Source organism: Arachis duranensis, chromosome 3 (genome assembly GCF_000817695.3).
Source record: "Arachis duranensis cultivar V14167 chromosome 3, aradu.V14167.gnm2.J7QH, whole genome shotgun sequence".
Taxonomy (NCBI): Eukaryota; Viridiplantae; Streptophyta; class Magnoliopsida; order Fabales; family Fabaceae; genus Arachis; species Arachis duranensis.
In genome coordinates, this window is record NC_029774.3 from 29,142,055 (window position 1) to 29,166,126 (window position 24,072).

Here is a 24,072-nt window from a genome sequence, read left to right on the forward strand (position 1 = left end):
CTTCTGCTATTGCAGGGTTCTCAGGATCATAAGTTTCTTCTTCAGAAGATGCCTCTTTAGTACTGTTGGATGCATTTTGCCATCCATTCAGATTTTGAAAAATCATGTTGACTTGCTGAGTCAACATTTTGTTCTGAGCCAAAATGGCATTCAGAGCATCAATTTCAAGAACTCCCTTCCTTTGAGGTGTCCCATTATTCACGGAATTCCTCTCAGAAGTGTACATGAATTGGTTATTTGCAACCATGTCAATAAGTTCTTGAGCTTGGCTATCTTTAGGTTGAGAGTCCAACCATGCTCTAGCTCTGTCTCTTACAGCAAAAGGAAAAAGCATGAGCGTGTAGACTTCAGGGTCTACTCTATTAGTCTTAACAGTCTCACAGATCTGCAAGAACTCAGTTAAAAACTGGTAGGGATCTTCTGATGAAAGTCCATGAAACTTGCAGTTCTGTTGCATTAGAGCAACTAGTTAAGATTTCAGCTCAAAATTGTTTGCTCCAATGGCAGGAATTGAGATGCTTCTTCCATCATACTTGGAAGTAGGTGTAGTATAATCACCAAGCATCCTTCTTGCATTATTGTTGTTGGGTTCGGCTGCCATCTCCTTTTCTTGTTCGAAATTTTCAATAAGGTTGTCTCTGAATTGTTGTAATTTAGCTTCTCTTAGTTTCCTCTTCAGTGTCCTTTCAGGTTCTGGGTCAGCTTCAACAAGAATGCCTTTGTCCTTGCTCCTGCTCATATGAAAAAGGAGGGAACAGAAAATAATAATAGGGATCCTCTTTACCACAGTATAGAGATTCCTTTGTGTGAGTATAAGAAAAGGAGAATAGAAGAAGGGGAAGAGAAAAACTCGAACACAAAGAGGAAGATGGGGTTCAAATTTTTGGGTGGAAGAGGTAGTGATTTGAGATGAAGAGAAGTGTTAGTAAATGAATGAATAAAAAGAATAATATGAGAGAGAGAGAAATTTTCGAAAATAAATTTTAAAAAGGAGTTAAATGATTTTCAAAAAATAAAGATAAGAAATAAAATTAAAATTAAAATTTAAAACAATTAATTAATTAAATAAAGAATTTTTGAAAAAGAGGGAGGTATTTTCGAAAATTAGAGAGAAAAGTTGTTAGGTGGTTTTGAAAAAGATAAGAAACAAACAAAAAGTCAAATAGTTAGATTGTTAGGTGATTTTGAAAAAGATAAGAAACAAACAAAAAGTTAATTAGTTATTTGAAAAAGATTTGAAAATCAAATTTGAAAAGATAAGAAGATAAGAAGATAAGAAGGTAGAAAAGATATTTTAAAATTAAATTTTTGAAAAAAGATAAAATTTTGAAAAAAATATCATATAAAAGATAAAATGAAAAGATATGATTAAAAAGATATGGTTAGAAAGATTTAATTTTTAAAATTAAAATTAATTACTTAACTAACAAGAAACTAAAAGATATGATTCTAGAATTTAAAGATTGAACCTTTCTTAACAAGAAAGTAACAAACTTCAAATTTTTGAATCAATCATATTAAGTGTTAGCATAATTTTCGAAAATAAAGATAAAACTAAGAAAAAGATTTTTGAAAAATATTTTAAAACATTAAATTTTCGAAAATTAAATAAAAAATGAAAAAGATTTGATTTTTGAAAAAGTTTTAATAAGATAAGATTTTTAAAATTTGAAAATTTGACTTGACTTACAAGAAACAACTAATTTTAAAATTTTTTGACTAAGTCAACCCAAATTTTTGAAATTTTGAGAGAAAAAAAGGAAAAGATATTTTTTATTTTTGAATTTTTAATTATGATGAGAGAGAAAAACACAAAAAAAGACTCAATGCATGAAATTTTTAGATCAAAACACATGATGCATGCAAGAATGCTAATAATGTCAAGATGAACACCAAGAACACTTTGAAGATCATGATGAACATCAAGAATTTATTTTTGAAAAATTTTTTATGCGAATAAGACATGCAAGACACCAAACTTAGAGATTTGCAATGCTTAGACACTATGAATGCAAAAATGCATATGAAAAACAACAAAAACACAAAACAAGAAATTATCAAGATCAAACAAGTAGACTTACCAAGAACAACTTGAAGATCATGAAGAACACTATGAATGCATGAATTTTTCGAAAAATGCAAGAACAATATGAATATGTAATTGACACTAAACTTAAAACATGACACAAGACTCAAACAAGAATCACAAAATATTTTTGGTTTTTATGATTTTATAATTTTTATTTTATTTTTCGAAAAATATATAGGAAAAAGACAATAAGAAATTCAAATTTTCTAAGAAGAATTCCAGGAATCTTTCAATGTTAGCCTAAAGCTCCAATCCAAGGGTTGGGCATGGCTTAATAGCCAGCCAGCTTTAGGATATAAATCAGGCATACAACAGCTGATATTTTAATTAACTTGCCTCTATGATGATGGTTGGAAACCTCAGTCCAAAAGAATTTGGACATGACTTTACAGCCAACCAGGCTTCAACACGTTACTGTGAAACTCTAGAATTCATTCTTAAAAATTTAGAATAATTTTCGAAAACAGAAGTAAAAATTTTTTTGAAAGATTTTTTTTTGAAAAATTTTTTGAAAATAAAACAAAAAGAAAATTACTTAATCTGAGCAACAAGATGAACCGTCAGTTGTCCAAACTTGAACAATCTCTGGCAACGGCGCCAAAAACTTGGTGCACGAAATTGTGATCATCAACAATGGCGCCAAAAACTTGGTAGCGCTCTCAAACGTGAATCACACTTAGTCACAACTCCGCACAACTAACCAGCAAGTGCACTGGGTCATCCAAGTAATACCTTACGTGAGTAAGGGTCGATCCCACGGAGATTGTTGGTATGAAGCAAGCTATGGTCATCTTGTAAATCTCAGTTAGGCGGATAATAAATGTTATAGAGTTTTCGAATAATAAATCAAGCAGAAAATAAAGATAGAGTTACTCATGTAATTCAATGGTGGGAATTTCAGATAAGTGTATGGAGATGCTTGTCCCTGTTGGATCTCTACTTTCCTACTGCCTTCCTTCAATCGTTCTTATTCCTTTCCATGGCAAGCTGTATGTAGGGCATCACCGTTGTCAATGGCTACATCCCATCTTCTCAGTGAAAAAGGTCCAAATGCTCTGTCACGGCACGACTAATCATCTGTCGGTTCTCGATCATGTTGGAATAGAATCCCTTGATTCTTTTGCATTTGTCATCACGCCTACAATCGCGAGTTTGAAGCTCGTCACAATCATTCAATCCCTGAATCCTACTCGGAATACCACAAACAAGGTTTAGACTTTCCGGATTCTCATAAATGCCGCCATCAATCTAGCTTATACCACGAAGATTCTGATTAAGGAATCCAAGAGATATGCGCCCGGTCTAAAGTAGAACAGAAGTGGTTGTTAGTCACGCGTTCATAGGTGAGAATGATGATGAGTGTCATGAATCATCACATTCATCATGTTGAAGTGCAACGAATATCTTAGAACAAGAATAGCTGAATTGAATAGAAAATAGTAGTAATTGCATTAAAAATTGAGGTACAACAGAGCTCCACACCCTTGATCTATGGTGTGTAGAAACTCCACCATTGAAAATACATAAGTGATGAAGGTTCAGACATGGCTGAATGGCCAGCCCCCAAACGTGATCAATAGTCTCCTCAGATGAATAATAGAGTAAAACCGAGACCAAAGATGTCTAATACAATAATAAAATGTTCTATTTATACTAGACTAGCTACTGGGTTTACAGAAGTAAGTAATTGATGCAGAAATCCACTTCTGGGGCCCACTTGGTGTGTGCTTGGGCTGAGCTTGAACTTTACATGTGCAGAGGCTTCTTTTGGAGTTGATCGCCAAGTTGTAACGTGTTTTTGGCGTTCAACTCTGGTTCGTGACGTGTTTCTGGCGTTTGACTCCGGAATGTAGCATGGAACTGGCGTTGAGCGCCAGTTTACGTCGTCTAATCACAAATAAAGTATAGACTATTATATATTGCTGGAAAGCTCTGGATGTCTACTTTTCAACGCCATTGAGAGCGTGCCATTTGGAGTTCTGTAGCTCCAAAAAATCCCTTTCGAGTGCAAGGAGGTCAGATTCCAACAGCATCAGCAGTCCTTTGTCAGCCTCCTTATCAGAGTTTTGCTCAGGTCCCTCAATTTCAGCCCGAAATTACCTGAAATTACAGAAAAACACAAAAATTCATAGTAAAGTCCAAAAATGTGAATTTAGCATAAAAACTAATGAAAACATCCCTAAAAGTAGCTAGATTATACTAAAAACTATCTAAAAACAATGTCAAAAAGCGTATAAATTATCCGCTCATCTGGCGTCCAACCATGCACACCACACCTGCCAAGTGAGCTCACAGCCAAGAAATAGATGGACAGCCGACTCAACAGCCTTACAACATAAAGGACACATATTATCGAGCTGGCCAATAACCCCTAGCCTGGAAAGCCTTTCTTTAGTATTCACTCTCCCAACTAAGACAAACCAAGCAAACATTTCAACCCTTTGCGGGACGAATCCCCTCCAAATAACACTAGTGAAGCTATAGCTAGTTATTTCCTCCGGGAGAACTGCTTCCTGCAACCCCTTCACAAAGGAGCTAGTTGAAAAAATACCAGTTCTGTCAAATTTCCAAATCACCTTATCCTCTCTCTCCATTGTTAGCTTAACCGATCGTAGTATCTCGTGGAGGTGGTTTAAAAGGTCTAGCTCCCACTGAAATAGCTGTCTCATCCACTGGAAGCTCCATATCCACTCCAACCCATCCTAAAATCCACAGTCTCCTATAACAGATCCTTGAAGATTCGAGACCGAGAAAAGTCTTGGAAAAAGATCTTCCAAGACCCCATCAGGGAGCCAGATGTCCTCCCAGAACCGGGTTGTTCTGCCGTTCCCAACCTCCATTGATAGGCCTCTGATCATCGTCTCTCTAACTTGTGGCTCTCTTATTTGAAGCTGACAGATATCCTTCCAAGGACCCCCTCGGTTGGGAGCAGGTTGCCCATGCAGCATCTCAGAAGAATTCATGCTATTACAAGAACAAACCACTTTCTTCCAAAGGGAGCACTCCTCTTTCGAAAACCGCCACCACCACTTAAACAAAAGAGCGATATTCCGAAGCACTGCATCTCCAACTCCCAAACCACCTATCTTTTAGGTGCCATCACTACCTCCCACCGCACTAGTGGCATCCCCACCCTCCCATCCTCTTTACTCCACAAGAAACGACATTGTAAGGAAATCAACTTCTCTGCTACTGCCTTTGGCATCTTGTACAAGCTCAGATAGTATATAGACAAGCTATTAAGGACAGATTTTATGAGCACCAGCTTACCGCATTATTGAGTGTCTTTGCTTTCCACAGGCCTAGCTTGTCTTCCACCTTATCAATCACTGGTTGCCACGTTTTCACAAGCCTCGGATTCACTCCCAATGAGATTTCCAGGTATCGAACAGGGAGGGCTGCCTCCCTACAATCTAGCAAACAACACATCTTCCGCGTCCATCGCTGCTCATAGTTAACAGGAATGAGACTTGACTTCTCAAAATTAATGCTCAACCCCGACATCAGCTCAAAGCAATGCAGTAGACGCTTGTAATTCTTTATGGTCTCTTCCTCTGGAGGGCAAAAAAGAATAGTATTGTCTGCAAACTGTAAGTGTGACAACTCAATGTTATCCCGTCCAACCAAGAGCAGAAGTATGCAGCCATTCCTCACCGCCTCTCCTATCATTCGATGAAGAACATCAACAACTAACACAAACAGAAAGGGAGATAAAGGGTCTCCATGTCGTAGTCCCCTTTCCATTTTGAAGGGCTTAGTGGGAGCTCCATTGATTAGAACTGACATGGACGCAGAACATACACACTCATTGATCCACCTCCGCCAACGATTTCCAAACCCCATCTTCTGCAGAACGATGTCAACAAAGCTCCATTTGACCCGATCATACGCCTTCTGAAAATCTAGTTTAATAAGTGCAGAGCTACGTCTTCTAGATTTTAGCCAATGCACAGTTTCACACGCTATCAGAGTCTCGTCATGGATTTTCCTGCCCTACACAAAAGCACTCTGAGTCTCGCCCACTAAACCTGGCATCACATGCCGCATCCTTCGAACCATGACCTTAGATATGGCCTTATAAACGCACCCCACCATACTAATCGACCGAAGATCTTTTATCTCTGTAGCTCCAACGAACTTCGGTGCCAGAGCCACCTAAGTGACATTCGAGCCCCTAGGTAGCATAGCTGATTGGAAGAACCCCAACACTGCTTCTGTGAATTCCCTCCCAATCTCTGCCCAACACTTCTTAATAAAATTCATATTATACCCATCACTTCCAGGAGCTTTCGAAGACTCACAATCTCACACTATAGCCTTTATTTCTTCTGTACTTGGCATCAACTCCAGCTTTGCTGCCTCCTCCCCAGTTATTCGCCTAACCAGCCCATCCCGGATTCCAATATTAGGAGAAGGCTCCTGGTGATATAACTCTTTATAGAAATCTCTTATAGCTACCTTGATCCGTGCTTGATTCCTTACTACTCTCCTCTGGATCCGTAAGGCTTCAATCCGATTGCTTCTCCTACAAGCTGATGCAAGATTGTGGAAGTATCTAGTGTTTTTATCCATCTCCTTAGCATGCCTAGACCGTGACATCTGCTTTCAATGGATTTTCTTTCTAATATACCATTTCTTACAAGAGCTCACAAGCGCCTTCCTTCTCGCCTCCATTTTTCCATCATATACTCCATGATTCACCAGATCATCTACCTTCTTGATCTCCTCCTCAAACTTGTTAATCCTCATGTCCAGATCACCAAACTGCTTTCTATGCCATCTCCCTAGTGGGATCGTCAAAGCCTTCAATTTATCCATGAACTAAATCTCCCCGAGACTCCTCCATTCCTCCTTTACCATTCTCAAAACCCCATCGTGAGTAAACCATGAATCCAGGCTCCGAAACGGTCTCGGCTTCCCTCCCAACCTAGTTACGTTCATAATCATTGGACAGTGGTCTGACAGCCCTCTTGGACCTCCTCGTAACCTTGTTTCAGGAAATTCTTCCAACCATTCCAAACTAACCAAGACCCTGTCAATACGACTACATGATTGGCCACGGAACCATGTGAACCGCCTATCAGATAAAACTAGATCCATCATCTCCATATCATGAATCCAAGATTTAAACTCTGCTGCAGACCTTGGCAGAAACGTGGCCCCCAGTCGTTCTTCTACTTGAACAATCTCGTTAAAATCCCCCATAAAACAGAATGGTACCTGGCATAAACCGGACAAGAAGCTTAGCTCTTCCCATACTACAAGCTTTTTCTTCCTACCATGTTCACCATACACCAAACAGAACGCACACCGAAAATTATTCATTAACAGCACTCCATCCACACATAGCCACCTAGCTCCTTTATAACAGCTACTTAAGTTAAAAACCGTGTTATCCCACATCAGTAACAAGCCGCCAGAAGTGCCTTCTGCCTCCACAAACTCCCAACCCACTCCATCATTACCCCACAACTGCACCACCTCAAATTTAGTTATCACCTCTTTCTTTGTCTCTATTAAGCCTAGCACATGCACATTGAACTTCTTTCTAAAATTTTTAACCATACTCAATTTTCCAGTCCCTGCCAACCCCCGAACATTCCAGGATGCAAAAGTCATTTTAAAACAGTAGTACACACCTGTTTCCTATTTTTTGGATGACTTCTTCTGGCCTTTCTTTCTGTTTAGCCAGCTTCTTCCTTAAAGCAATCTTCTCATTCTGTGATTGGAGTATCGCCATAATATCATCTTCCTCATCATAAGGCACCACTCCAGATTCCACCGCCAGGGTCCAAGTAGTTCTGTTTTCTTGTGTTTCTTCTGCCCTTTCGGTGCCAGACGTTTCTGACACACCCTCGCTCTCTTCAACATGTGGGTCAGGCTCTAAACCTGCCAGCGATACCCCCTCCCCCAATCCCTCCGTTGCCAATGTCACTGACCGATCGACCGCTACTTCGGTAGCTGGGTCAGCCGCTGCATTACCTTTTACCAAGCTCTCTTGGCACTGTACCCACCAGCGTATGGTGCTTCTGTAGCTACACCCAATTCCTCAGCAATACGACATTCCCCTACTACTCGGTCATTCTCACACTTCCAATCGCTCCCCCGAATTTCATCATCCTCGCCGGACCCATCAAGCCCAGACCGAGCCCCGGTGCTATGTCCAACCTTCTCCTTTTCACCTAAATCCCCAGCCACAATCATCCGCCCCGCCCCTTCATCCGTGACAATCTCCTCAACCGCCACCAGGGGCTCTGTTCTCGCAGCAGTAGCCACGCTCCCTGCCAACACCCGAAGCGGCGCCCTCTTCCCACCACAGGTATATCGCGTCTCATCCCCTTTCTCAGACACCCCCGCAGGTGCCATCCGCGAGCACCCCAAATCGTCCCCTGACCCAGCCCTTTCCTAATTATGATTATTAATTATAATCATATATATTTACTTTATGATTTATACTTCAAAAACTCAAAATATTAATATTTTGTATTTTTATTTTCTCAATTTTAGACTATCACAATTCACAAATATTAGTTATTCTCCAGTAATGACAATACTTTTAAAAAAATAAACATAATTAAACAATCTTAAAAATATATAATAATTTTTAAAGTAACAAAAAATATACAATTACCTAAAATATAATATTTGTGTAGCAACTGAAATTTAATTGCCTATATAAAAGTAACATATAATATCATTTCGTAATCAAATAAGTGTTTAATCAAAGAACTTAATATTTATATAATAATATGAGATAATAAATTGAAATTTGAGTTTAACCATAGTAAGCGCTTAAATTTAAATTTTCATAAATTAATTTATTTTTGTTAAAATGAATTATACAATAAAAAGTTCATATATTAAAGTAAAAAATAATCTATTTATAAATAAAAAATTAAAAAATTATTCTAAAAAATTGAATATGCGGATAAAAAAATAAACTATAACTTACAGAAATTATCTCTAGAATTTATTACAATAAATAGTAAAACTGTAAAAGTCATGTATTTATATAAATTAAGTTATATTAAATTATAAGATATTTATATATTTAATCAATCTAATTAATTAGTTGTAATGGATTTGATTTAATAATTTAAAAAAATTGAATAACCCTTTTTAGAAATATGCCAATCCATGCAAATAATATAGATTGGAAATAGAAAAAATATAATTAAATTATATAATACAACATAATATTTTTAGAAGTTTGTTTTATAACAGATCTAATGCTAAGATATTTATCATCATCTGTAGTATAATCTAATTTCACAATTATTTAAACGTTGTTTTTATGAAAAAATTGCATTATTTACTTTGAAAAAAATATTTACTTACTATTATAATTTAAATAAAATATATAATAGATATTAAACTAATTTATTTTAATAATTACTCAGTCACAAATATTTATCAATGATATAAGATTTAAGAGCATAAAAAGTAAATATAATACCTACAACTTTTATACTACCACGATAAGATGATTATCATATGCCTTTTTAGCATAAATTAAACAGAACAACATATAATAATAAAGAAACAATCAAATCCAAAAAAGTTATAAAACACTTATCATACACTACGACTGTTAACATTGAGAAAACTTTAACCATTTATTCTTTTATTAGTTATCTTTTTATCTACTCTACACTTCATCTACGAATATGTTAAGGACTAAACCTATGCTTCAGCCTTTCAAAATCCCATATATTCTTGCCAAACACAATATTATTACGTGTCGTCCATACATACCAAAGAACTGAAAATAACAAAAGCATCCATCTTTTCTTTATAGAAACTATTGAATGAAAGAACCGTCGGTAAAAAGATGATATTTTCTTATAATATGTATGACTTTTTATGATGATAAAATAAAAATAAAAAGGTATGAAATAATATTGTGTATATTTAAGTTAATTTTAATCTTTTTTAATAACCAGATTTGTCATAACGTAATTGATAAATAATGACAATTAATATGGACTAGATATATTTTAAGTATAATATACATTTTATGATTTTGTACGAAACAATATTAGTTTTAATTTATATATTTATTATTGGGTATTAAAAATATAAAACATTTGTATTGTTAGCATTTTTCAAACCTTCCTCAACTCCGACCATGATTATGCCTAAAAGGTTACCCACCTCGTCGAAAATAAATGTAATTTAATCCACTACAAGAAACACAGTTAAAATCGACGTCCAAATCGACGGCTAAGCCGTCAATAATATTAAAAATCGATGGCAATGGTGGTCGCTATTAAGCTTGTCAATTTTTCAAAATTCTAATAAAATCGACGGCTTGCCAGGCCGTCGATAATAATTCAATAAAATCGACAACCTTTCCGTCTATAATATGAAGTTGAGAATTTTACCTGCTTAATAAAATCGACAGATTTGCCATCGATATTATTATATAAAATCAACAACATTTTCGTCGATATTTGATTCATTAAAATTGACAGGTTTGCCGTCGATATTATTATATAAAATCAACAACATTTTCGCCGATATTTGATTCATTAAAATTGACAGCCCAGCCGTCGATTTAATTATTAAAATATCGACAAATATGTCGTAGATTTTTTTATTTTTCTTTGTCTATTTTAAATTTAAAAAGCGACAAGGGTGTCGTCGATTTTAATAGCCATATTTTTTTATTGAAAAAATAGTTGACAATTAATACAAATAAACTTTTAAATATAAAAATAAAATTTATACTAAATATTAGATAACGAGGTAACTAAACTTTTAAATATAAAAACAAAATTTGTACTAAATATTAGATATAATCAATTTACAAACTTATCTAAATAATAAATAATTCTCTAACATAAAGATTCAAGACAACATAAATATGATAGTCCTATACGCTATAATATTTTGAATTGGTTAGACATACACACCTAACACAAACTACTAACAGTGTTAATAGGATCAAGAATTTCTGAAGTGACCCCTTCAACTTCAGTTGAGATCTCAAACCCAAAAATCTCAGTCTTCTTGTACTCAGCATTTAAGAGGCTTCCAGAGTGAATAGCATCAATGATTTTTCTTGTGTAGGGTAGCTTGATACGGCTACCATAACCATACCTACATTAAACAAGTAAATAATCCTATTAAACATGTAATCAATTAAAGCCTTAAAAAGGACAATCATTCCGACGAGGCTTACCTGCCACCAGACCAACCCGTCTTAACAAGCCAGCCGGTAGCGCCGTGCTTCTCCATCTTCTCAGCAAGCATTGTAGCATACTTTATTGGGTGTAGCATTATGAAAGTATCACCAAAACAAGCTGAGAAAGTTGTTGTTGGCTTCTTAATACCATCCTCAGTGCCAGCCACCTAAAGTTATCAATTAAAAAAACAATCAGCCACCAAAACAAATGCTTTTACAAAAAGAAATGATGCAATAACCTAGAGCACAATTATGAATAATCTTTCTGAATGACCCAATAATTCTAAAGCTACTTAGGATCTAGACAACAATCAATTAAGTGACCAACAATTCAAACAAGATTCACCATACATTGCACAACAAAATTTACAGCCACAACTAGTGTTTCCAAATTAATGAAGTACACACCTTGTCACAACACCAGCTCTGTTTTCAATCTTTCTGAAAAGTGAAGTTGAAAAGAAAGATGGCAGCTTACATACTTCCTTGGTAAGTAATTTGAATTCTGGCATGGCAAGTATAACAATTAAATTAAGTTAATTTTTGCTCAACTTCAAGTGAGGTGAGTGTGATTATTTCTGAAACCAGAATGTCAAACTTATTTCAAAACTTTTTCGTTTTTTCCCAGTTACAACACACTGCTCCCTTCAGGCTATCTTCTACTTATAAACATGATATCTCACCATGCATCTGCAGGCCATCCAAGTGATCATGGAATAACTGATCAATTCTTAACATGCATTGTTCTTTCAGTTCATTTGGAAGAGGACGTCCATGTTGAAAGTAGAACTGCAAGCATATACTTATGTTACAAGCATAAACACAGAAAGAAAAAAGAAAATAATAAATGTAGCACCCTTCAAGTTAAAGCTGTTGTCAATCGTTTGAAGAATGCAACATGGTTGTAGTTTTGACAATATAACCAAAGTGATTAATAATGTTATGATTTTCTTATGTGAAAATGAATTAGTACCTCTATTAAGTTCATCTAACTGAATGAAATATCTTCCCTAAGGCATTTAAATTGAGCCAAATTTATTTCAAAGCCAAATGCATAATATAAATAAAGAATCAACCAATAGAAGTAATCAACTAATTAAATACAGGAATTAATTAGGTGAGAAAATTACAAAAATATACTTACATCCATGTCAAACCAAGGTGATAGATCTTTTGGGGTAGGCTTGTACAAGATTAAGCATGAAGTATTTGACTCTACAGAGAAGATATTTAAACATTAAAAATAGTCAGATTTTTTGTTTTGACAAGTTAATGGTTGAAGACTAAGCATTTGGTAACAAAATTCTAAAATACTAGAACTTTATACGAGGATCAAGCACAATGGTCTTAAATTCAATTGGATTTAAGAAACATAAACTGTTCTGCCCAATTAAGCCGGCCAAAATTAACAAGTCCAATTTGATAATTAACTAATAAATTTGAATTTAGATTTATGTCAGCAACATTGAGGTTATTTTATATGAGTTGACCTTACACTTTTTTAGAAGAAGAAGCTCTACTTTTAGGCGGAGGAGAAGAAAAAGAAGAAGAAGCTCTGCTCTCAGACGGAGGTCGACGGATTTTCTCAGGTGTCGGAGAAGAAGAAGTTCTATTCTCTGCCTCTCTACATGACTGTGATTCTGTCTCTGGTCTCTATTCTCAGGCGTTGGAGGAGAAGAAGAAGCCAAGCCTGAACTCTGATTCTATAAAGATTTGGGGTTAAATTTGGGGAAATAAGTGAAACAGGGACGCGTGAAGCCAAACACGGGAGTCATGTTTTCTTTATAAAAATCGACGACTCTTGCATCGATTTTAGTTAAAATAAAAATCAACGCTCCAGTCGTCTATTTTATGTAATAAATCTATGCCGTTTGCTCACTTTAAAAAGAGATCTCTATCGTCTAAATTTATCGACGGCAAAGGTTATCGATATTTTAATTATTAAAATAGATAACAAGTCCATCAATTTTAAAGGAAAAAAAAAATTTTCATCCACTCTTTTGTCGATAATGCGACGATAGAACAAAAAGGTTAAAAAGTTACCAAAATTATAGACGACATCGTCGTCGATTTTAATATTTTATTTTTAATGATCTTTTTTTCATTTTATCGACGACAAGCCGTCGAAAATTATCGACGAAAAATTTGGCCGTCGATTTTTGGCGTCGATAATTATTCTGTTTCTTGTAGTGATCAATTTTCATCTGATAGTGCTATACATTGGCATAATCATAAGAGAATTAACTTTAGCGAGATAACGATATAGTATTTAGTTACCACAAGAGTATTTTTATATATAGAGTTATCAATCAATTATGTATGGTTCTGATGAAAATAATATATTCAACATGGATATTGTTTTTTAGGTAAAAGATGACAGATTGACAAAGAAAATTAATTACAATAGATATATTCATTATAAGAAATATTTTTCTATGTAATATTATAAAAAATTGTAAAAAATATCCCTGCCAAAAATACGCTCAGTCCGGCGGGTAAGTCCGTGATTTAAACGGTGCGAGTTAAGCAGACTTTTGTAATATGACGATCCCAATTTTTCAATTCGATCCGTCTTTTTACGCAAATTATGCGGGGCGACCTGGCGACTTTAAGCCTGTTTGCCACTTTTAGATTGGTGGTTTGGAAAGAGGAAAAATGAGCTGAAGTCTAAAGAGATTAATAACAAAACCTTCGTATCAAATTGAATTATTTGAATGTAGGTGGATGTTACAATACTCCCTTGATGTTTGGAGTTTTAAAACTCCATATAACTTTAACAAAAAAAACACTATTAAAATTTAAAATTTAATTTACTTTGCGTTGATTTAGGTTAACATTTAATGCATACTGATGAAATCAATAAACAATTAATACTTTTTTTTGAAAAACTACAAATATATTAATTACAACTTATAAAATATATTTTTAATAAATAATAATTATAATTATTATAAGAAATTTAATATGCTCTATTAATATATAAGTTATTTAATTAGTTAATAAAATCTAATTAATTAATAATTTTATATTTTATTTATTTTAATTATTTATTTAAAATGATAATTTATTTCATAAAGTTTAGTTAATATATTATCTTCTTTTGTTCATTGAAAATAATGAATTTGTTCACTGACAAATTTATTCCTATTTCTGTACAATTTGAATCGTATTCATATATTTATATATACACTCTAATATTATTAATTTGAAAGATTACATATATCTATCTCTTTTGTTGAAATATTTAAAAATCATGTTTAATCGTTTTAAAAAAAATAATACGAGAACATTTATTTAAAATAAGATGAATATATTTATTTAAAATTTAAAAATTTTAAATAAATTTATTCATATTAATTTTAAAATAATATGAATATGTTTGTTTAAATAAAAAAATTTTAGAATAATAAGAGTATTATATCTTTTTAATTCTTTTAAATTTTTATTTTTATCATAATTTTATAATAATTTAATACCAATTTAAAAATAAAATAAATTTAAATTAAAACAAAAAATTTAACCCAAATAGAATTTAATGTTAATTCTTTTCTCTTTTCTTAATAATTAAATGATGATTCTTCTCTCTCTTCTTAATTAAAGAGTACTAAAACTCCAAATACATTAACTTTTGTTTAACTCTTTAAGAAGAGTTTTAATACTCCAAACCTTCCAGGAGTATTGAATGAGGCACCCCAAAAATCAAGTAAAGTAACATAAAAATCAAAACATTTATTGAAACAAGAGAATCAAAGAAAAGAGAAGGAATGACAAAATTAATCGGGGATTGAGCCAGCACTAATCTTTACTCGTCAAGTTGAAAACTTTATGGACTCAATTGATGGGCCGGGTTCGCAAGTTGGGTATCAGAATTTGAAGATTACTAACTTTTGCGCACGGAAATGAAGCACAAACAACAGCGGCATATATATAATATTTTATATATTAAATTATGAATATATTTAATAAAATTAAATGAAATAAATATATTAAATAGATAATATATATAATAATAATTAAAATTAGGAAAAATATAATAATAATTAAAATTAGAAAAAATAAAAAAAATCAAATACAACTTCTAAAATCTTTATCATGATATATTGGTTAAATTAAGAAAAAACAAAAAAAGATAAAATTAAAATCTTTTTATATTGATCAATTAGAGTTATCTCTCAGAATTTACAATTGTCTCAAAAAGTCTAATATACATACATTATTACTGGTTTAAGTTTAACATAAACAAAAACTAATTTGAGGGTTTAACTTAACCTAAGGCTATGTTTGGATCGGTCATCGATGATTTGGAAAGAGAAAAAACGAGTTGAAGTCTAAAAAGAATAATAACAAAACCTTCCTATCAAATGCAAATGACACCACTTTAATAATCCTAAACTAACAACTAGAAACAAGAATACAAGAGGATTTAGAAGGGAAGATACATATGTAGTTCAAAGTTTTATGTGTACATTTTTTCTTCCTTGCTTGTCAATATTATGAATTTGTTCGAGTGTAAGTAAGTTATTAGAAAAAATTGTTTGTTTAATATATTTGATAAATTTTAATAATAAAAATAAAAATATTAAAAAATATTTAAAAAACTATAATTTATATTTTTAATATAATAAATAAATAAATAATATTTGTATATTATTTTATCTAAATATAATTATTAAATAAAACAATATTTTTACATTAAATATTTAAACCTAAAAATTATTTAACTTTTTTAGACGATGATTTAAAAAAATAATTTTTTTAAAATCTCTTTATCATATATTTTATAAATAAAATTTTACTATTTATGTGATTTAAATTCTAGATCTCTTAATTAAAATAATAAAAAAATCTTAACTAATTTTATATTTATAATCAGGGCAATTTACGTAATTAAATAAATATGTTGAATCATTTACTCATATACACAAAACACAAACTTATTACGTGCATGTACAATTTAGATGATTAGGTAAATCGTGGGAGCCAACTACAGTTTCTACTATCCACATAAACTGTGGTTGGCAGGCACGGATTACGCATGGAAAACAATGGCTGTAAACCGTGGCTGAGTCCCACGGATTAGGAAGGGAAACTGATGGGCATAAACTGTGGGTGTCTACCACGGTTTATGAAGAGGATGCAATGAACGTAAACCCCCTTACTTCCCACGGTTTATGTTTGTAGTAGTATAAATACATAATCCATTGATGCTAAGGACGGATTATTTGGGAGGAAACAAAAATTTTGAAGCTTGTTCGTGGTTGAGAGAGTTTGAGAGAGAGGGTTGTAAGTTTGGTGAGGTTTGGGTGGTGGAGTTATGGAGGATAAAACTCGCTTGTACCGACTAAATGGCATTGCTCACGTGGCTGGATTCATCGATGACGAGGTTAGTTATGATTATTAATATTATTATTATTATTATTATTATTATTTGTATAAGTATTATTATTTTATAATTATTATTGTAGTCAAGTTATTTTATTAATTTTATTTTTATTGTTATTATGAGTTGATAGTAGTGGTAGTATCATTGTTACTATTATTATTTTTTGTTACTATTATGATAATGGTAGTTATCATTATTACTTTTATTTTTATTAGTAATGGGAGCTGTTAGTATTATAAATATTGTTATTGTTAGTAGAGTTATTCTTGTTGGTATTGTTATTATTCCTATTGCTTCGTGTTTGTTGTAACTATTATTAAAGAAAATAGAAAACCAATGTCGGTATCTAATTATTTTTTTCTAAATTATGTTTGATGTTATTAGTATTGGTCGTATGTTGAGGGAATTTGTTACCGATATTTTGCAGCCTACTAGGGTTATTAGTGGCGTGAGGAGACAACAGAATATGCCTTTACACGAGCAGATCATACCGTATCTAGAGACCACGAGGTTGTATCATTTGGCTAGACTGAACAGTCATTGATTCTGGGTTGACGAGCCTCTACTTAGCGCATTTATTGAGCGGTGGCGTCCTGAGACCCACACCTTCCACATGCCCTTTGGTGAGTGCAGTATCACTTTGCAAGATGTGGCATGTCAGCTTGGTTTGCCAATCGATGGGGAGCCTGTTAGTGGGTGCCTGACTGACTTTGAGAGTCTGATGGAACACGAAAGACTGGCATGGGTCTGGTTTCACGAGTTGTTTGGGGAGTTACCTCCGCAGAATAAAGTAAAGCAGATGACAGTGTGCTACACATGGTTTCACGATAGGTTCCAGGTTCTCCCAGCAGATGCTAGTGAGGAGACCGTGCATATATACGCGCGTGCTTATATTGTGATGTTGTTGTCCTCTCAGCTGTTTGTGGACAAGAACGCAAACCGGGTCCACCTTCGCTGGTTGTCTTATTTGGCATCGTTGGACGAGTTGGGGAGATATAGCTGGGGCTCGGCGGCACTGGCCTGATTGTATAGATGCCTCTGTCGTGGGACAAACAAAAATGTTGTTAACTTGGCAGGGCCATTACAGCTTCTACAGTCTTGAATTTTCTGGAGGTTTTCCACTCTCAGGCCTAGTGGGTTTCATGGATTTGGGTTTCCGCTTGCATCCAGGTACCGTTTAATATTTTCGTTTCATAACTTGTTCAACATCATGTGTTCTTCTTTGTTAGGATATGATTTCAATTAAAATTGTAGGTGGACTACATATCTACCGAGAAACGATGCAGTGGGTCAAAGAGTCGTCTCTGCACGCCTTTTGTTGGATCGATTGCGTGTTCACGATGTGAGTCATTTAGTTATTGCTCTTTCTTAGACTGGTTTAGATTATATTTTATGGTCTGACTTAAGTGTCATTTTTTCGATACAGTTTGTGTGGGAGCCTTATTCCTCTGCCGAGGTTGCTGCTGTTATTCATCCGAAGATACTAGTTGACGAGCACCGTAGGCTATGGACGGCCATCACTAGCCTGATATATTTTGCTGCGATTGAGTGGCATCAGGTGGATAGGGTGCTACCTCAGTTCGGCGGTGTTCAGCATCTTCCCCAGCCGGCTCTGAACATAAATTGGCTACATGCCAAGGATGGCAGGGGTGGGGACCGATGGTTTCCCAGATATTTTCAGGAGTGGCACAGGCATTAGGAGAACTGGCTTTATTTAGTCATACCGGTCGATCGAGTCTTTAACCCCGGTCCATCAGCTGAGTACTTGGACTGGTGGTGTCGTGTGGCCCACAGATTCCTATCCCCAGATGTTGCATTTCAGGATCCGAGGCCGATTGTGTTGACTGAGGAGGCTCTTCACAGAGGGTCGTCCCACGCCCCCTCCAGGGTACAGGTTTACGACAGACCAGATAACAGGCGAGTCGATCGGCGGCGCCGTATAAGCACCTGTACCACGGATTGAGATTGGCGATGGCTGGACGATCGTTTGGATGAAGACCAACCCGCTGCTGATGACGGAGATTTGATGGATTATCGTGTTCCTTGTCGTAGAGCCAGACGACAGCCTGCCCGGGATGGTCGTGGATGGGCACGAGGTCGAGGACCTTCCGTTGAGGATGAGGGTACTCAGCACGGTGTTCGTGATGATGTGGGTGGTTCAGCTTCAGGGATGGATCAGCCCACCTACGACGTGGGCAGTAGCTCTCAGCTGTTTGGGAGTTTCGAGCCACAGGCATTTGCTGAGTTTTCAACCGCTGCTGTCGGGATGGACATCGATGATCCTGTTACTCAGTCAGAGTTCTTTAGGGATATAGCAGACATACTCAAGGCTGACGATGCGGCCCATTATAGGCCACAGATGCCTGAGGTTCATTTCCAGTTTGCTGATCACCAGCCACCTATTTCCGATGTTCAGCCTCAGTTGGCCGTTGACCTCACGAGCCTGCAGCATCTCCTTCTGACCCATGGTTCGCATTAGAAGGGACACCAGCTTCAGCATTCAGCGCCGTTTCCCGAGAGACAGCAGCACTAGAGGTGGACCAGAGAACAAGGAGGGTGAGGCGTCCTCCTTTGTGTGGCACCGGAGGTCACCTGCTTGGTCATTTCGACGATGATGACAGTGACACCATTGAGGATTCTGATTAGTTATGTCTTATATTCAGTCTCCTCGTCCCATGTTGTTTTATGTACTTAGAATGATGTTTAGGGTTATATGTATCGGAATTGTGTGAAATATTATCTGCTATTTATTTGATATTTATATACGTTTGAGCTTCTACGGTTACGACCTATTTCGTCACAAATACCACGCGTGATGTAAATTATACCAAAGTGATTCAAATAAACATGTAAAAGAAACGGACTTATGATTATCAATTTAGTACACTAAACAAACATTTTGACATTCATTCACTCCTTATAAACCGTTGCAACTCACAAAGGTTTATGGCCATTCGAACTCCTACATAAATTGTGGCTGGTAGCAAGGTTTTATGTACATTTTTCTGTCTCAATAAATCGTAGTAGGCAACCACGGTTTATGATGATTCTCGTTCGCATGTAATCCGTCCCTGCCAGCCACAGTTTATGTGGATAGTAGAAACCGTGGTTGGCTCCCATGGTTTACCTAATAATCTAAATTGCACATGCACATAACAAGTTTGTGTTTTGTGTATATGGGTAAAGGATTCAACAGATTTATTTAATTACGTAAATTGTCCTTTTTTAAACACAAATCGGAAGATCCGATTTGTGTACTCCAAATTTTTTTAATTTTTTAAACACAAATGGGAGGGTCTAATTTGTTTATTTCCCATAGTTTTAAAAAATACCAAAAGTTACAATATTAAGATATATCACTCATCCCACTTTCATATCTAAATTTTTTTGCCTGCAAAAGTTACGAGGAACTGAAAAATTAAAACAAAAAATGTATCCATTTTGACCTTAAAAGATATATGTTATGAGGAGCTTTTTTCGGTGAAAAATTATTTTTTAAACTTTAAAGAACTAGGTAGCAAACAAAATTAATAAAAATTACAGTGGTTCATAAATAATGAACAGTAATAGTTGGGACAAATTTGGAAAAAATATACTAACTTATTTACTAGATGAGAACTTCTAATTACTACAACTCACTTAAATCCATCAACATTTTAGATAGAAGGTCATTAATAGGTAGGATTAAATTGGGTTGGGGTCACGAAGAAGCTTCGTTTGGACTACCTAAAAGTCAACGGCGCTGCACGGAGGAAGAGAGCGAGGGGTTGCTGCCGAAACAGAAATCAGGATCTGCTTAGTGATGGGCTTGTCCTCCTCAATGAAGATGTCTCCTTCTATGACAATTCCAGCTGAATTGCATAGATGACAAATGAGGTATGGGAATGCCAACCTTGCATTGGTGGAGGGCTTCTCAGCTATCTTGTACAATTCTTGAGGGATCACCTTATGTACTTCCACCTCACTTCCAATCATGATGCAATGAATCATGATGGCTCTTTCAATAGTCATTTCTGATTGGTTGCTAGTGGGGATGATAGAGCGTTGGATGAATTCTAACCATCCTCTAGCTATGGGCTTGAGGTCAGGCCTCCTTAGTTGGATAGGCTTGCCTTGAGAATCTATTTTCCGCTGTCCTCCTTTCACACAGATGTCTGAGAATACTTGATCCAGTCTTTGATCAAAGTTGTCTCTTCTAGTGTAAGGATGTGGATCTCCCGAGTTGAGGTTCACCATAAAGGAAACAATAGACGATATGGGGCAACCAGCGACACAGGTAGTTTTGTCGATCACCTTGAATTATTTACGATTCGATAATGTCTCCAGAGGTTGGTGGAGGTATGCTCTCAAAATTGGTTTCAATTAGGGGATCGTGCCGGCTCCGAATCAACGACAAATTTGATGTTGCAATGTTTTATAGTGTGCGAAGTGGGTACAAATATACAATAAATATTTGATTTTGTTATGCATGTAATGTGAGTAATTGCTGTTATTAAGTTGTTAAGATTAAAATTAAAATGAAAAAAGATTAATTTTACGAAAAATTTCATCCCCATTAATGAAATGTGTTCAGCTTTGAAACCTTTATCTGATCTGAATGAACTGATGAAATAAGGGAAAAGTAGATTTGGACCCATTTCTAATCCTTCTCCACATGTTACAATGTGTGTAGTTTATTTGACTCTGATGACAACAGTTTTTAGTTTCTCATGTTGGACATTGCCCTCATGTGTTATACACATGAATTGGAAGTTATTAAAATTTGTATTGAATTGCTACGTGTTGTTATTTATGAATTGAAGATGGATCCAGCATATGTACGAGATTTTTTCTAAGGTGTGTGATATAACTGTGTTGATATTTATGATTGATAATGCCAAGTTTTAATTAGTGTGATTTGTGAACTGTGTCAGGCAAATGGGTTTGTGGAACAAAGCTACGAGGTGTCATCTAATTTTCACCGAGTCCATGCGCCACAGCTGTGTGTTTTTTATTCAGTTGTGAAGTTTATAATTTGTTATTGTCCGGTTTATGTTGATGTGCCCCCATTGCTTGGTGTAACCCATGGCCTATGTTGTGTGTTTTATGTTGAAGAAGATGAAATGAGTGGCAAACCATTCCTATAGAAGAAACAGAAGTGATGGATTTGTCAGAAGGAGATGCGGAGATAAAAGTAGAAGAATCAATGATGATTGTTGATGGGATTGGGTCTATTGGCGTAATTGATTTTTTAGCCCTGACAGCAAAGGACATCCTTATGACGGAGTTCATAAATTTGCAAGCCGCTTATTACTACTACAATGAATACAATCGCATTAAAGGATTCTCGGTGAGGAGGTCGACGGTGGGTCGCAGAACAAAGCAGGGGTTGGAAGGTGAAATCATTTGGTAGATATTTGTGTGCTCGAGGGAAGGAGAGTGAAAGGGGAAACACATGCAGCGGAGAGACAGGAAGATGGATCCTCGACCTATCACATGATGCGGGTGTGAAGCTCGGATAAAGGTGCACGTTGATGATACTAGTGGCCATTGGTATGTTGAACAATTTTATGAAAACCACAATCATACCATGCTGGATGCAAGCTTTAGGGTTCTGATATAGTCACACAGATCAATCAAGGAGGTGATTTGCACCTAATCAATTCGATGAGGAAAACTGGCTTGCGAGTGTGAACTATATTCTGCACTTTTGCCAATTAGTCAGGGGGTTTGAGACTGTTGGGTTTGAGATAAAGGATATCTATAATGTAATAGAGAAGCAAAGGCGGGTTAACGTGATAGATGTTGAAGCCGCGTTGAATTTTTTATCAGGTTTAAGGAGTAATGATTATAGAATGTTCAGAAAATCCGTTTATGCTTAATGGACGATCTAGAGGTTAACATATTTGAGAGAATATAGACGGATAGCGTGGTAGAGTTCGGATTAGAGCACCATCCATGGATAGATGACATCCGGGGAACATTCTTTGCAGGATTGAAGACATTATCGAGGTGTGAGGCGTTGAATATGTAGATAGAAAAATTTATACCTTACGGGTACAATCTGAGAGAATTTATGGAGCACTTCCAACACTATCTTGAGTTCATGAGAAGAAGAGAATTGGTAGCAGATTATAAATCTGCATACGAGGATCCTGTAGTAAAAATAAAACTTGAAACCATTGAGCAGTTCGCAGCGACAATTTATACAAAAGAGTCTTTCAAACTATCTTGGGAGGTGCTAATGCTAGCCAGCAATGTAAGATTTGTGTCCACCAAGAGGACGAGCGCTTGTACGCTGTTTGAGGTTACGATGTACTGCAAGCAGAGATCATGCGCCGTGGCATGGGCTGAGGAAGATGAAGAATTCAACTGTTCTTGTTAGCACATGGAGTCATTCGGGCTACCTTGTGTACCCATGGTTGGGGTGCTGATATATTTGAACATGACTATGATCCCAGAAGTCTCATCCTAAATCGGTGGACAAAGAGGACAAAGCAGTCAAATGCGAGCAGCGACAAAATATGTGTTGGGGAGATTCCAGACGCAGCATACATGAGCATGCATGTGGTAATGTTGGATGATTGCAAGGGATTGATGAACTTGTCCTGCCAGTTCTTTGAGGATTACTTCGACATAAAAATAAGATTGGCCATGGAGCGCCAATCCCTAAGGGAGAAACATCGCCAAAGGCTAGGCATTGTTGAGGAAGTCAGTAGGATTTCTGTTCGAGATCTGTTACGAGCAAAGTACAAAGGCTGCGGACAAAGAGTTGTCACGGCTAGGGGTAAGTTTTACCGTGTTCAGAGGTATCGACAGTACAGAAAGGTTGGACACAATGCTCGAAAGTATCATGAATCACAATTGGGGGAGAACATTGATAGTTGTGAGGCAGCGGTGGCTTATGAAAGCATGGTAGGAGGAAAGAAGGTGACGACTACTTCGATATAGAAGGAGTTGCTTGAAGTAATCTTCGTAGAGGTACTTTGTTGTTAAAGATTAACGTTTAGTAATGTTTTAATTAATCCACATGTGGTAATCACATTTGGCTGGAGATTTGGGAAAGTTATGATCTGTGAAGATATTTTAAATTCAGTTGAATGGTAAAAGTCATTGTATAGGTAATGCGACTAATATGTTAGCTTATGTTGGGGGATAAAGGTGTGCTATGTGTATTTGATTTGTGTGGGTTTAAAGTCTAAGACTTGTTGTAGAATAGTGATGACAAACTTTATGTAGATAAAAAAAGAGTGAAATTGTGCTGGAATGTTGCAACCTCTATAGAAGTTAACAATTTAGTAAGTGTTTCAATGGATAGAATCAAACCGTATATTGTAAGAGGTCATTCCCAATCGCCTAACGAGTTGGACGTTGTGCCCTGTGTGATGCCATTCAATTATTTCGGACTGTTGTGTAACGAGGTTTGTAAATCCA

At 35.6% G+C, this 24,072-nt stretch overlaps 1 protein-coding gene across 1 annotated transcript; it reads right to left on the reverse strand.

Annotated features, from left to right (window-relative positions):
• Window positions 1-11,004: 11,004 nt before the first annotated feature.
• LOC127745478 (phosphoenolpyruvate carboxykinase (ATP) 1-like) lies at window positions 11,005-12,426 on the reverse strand. Its single transcript, XM_052258224.1, has 3 exons — window positions 12,421-12,426; window positions 11,274-11,443; window positions 11,005-11,191 (listed from the first exon to the last, which is right to left on the reverse strand). The coding sequence occupies exons 1-3, from the start codon at window positions 12,424-12,426 to the stop codon at window positions 11,005-11,007; spliced, it is 363 nt and encodes a 120-aa protein (XP_052114184.1).
• Window positions 12,427-24,072: the final 11,646 nt, after the last annotated feature.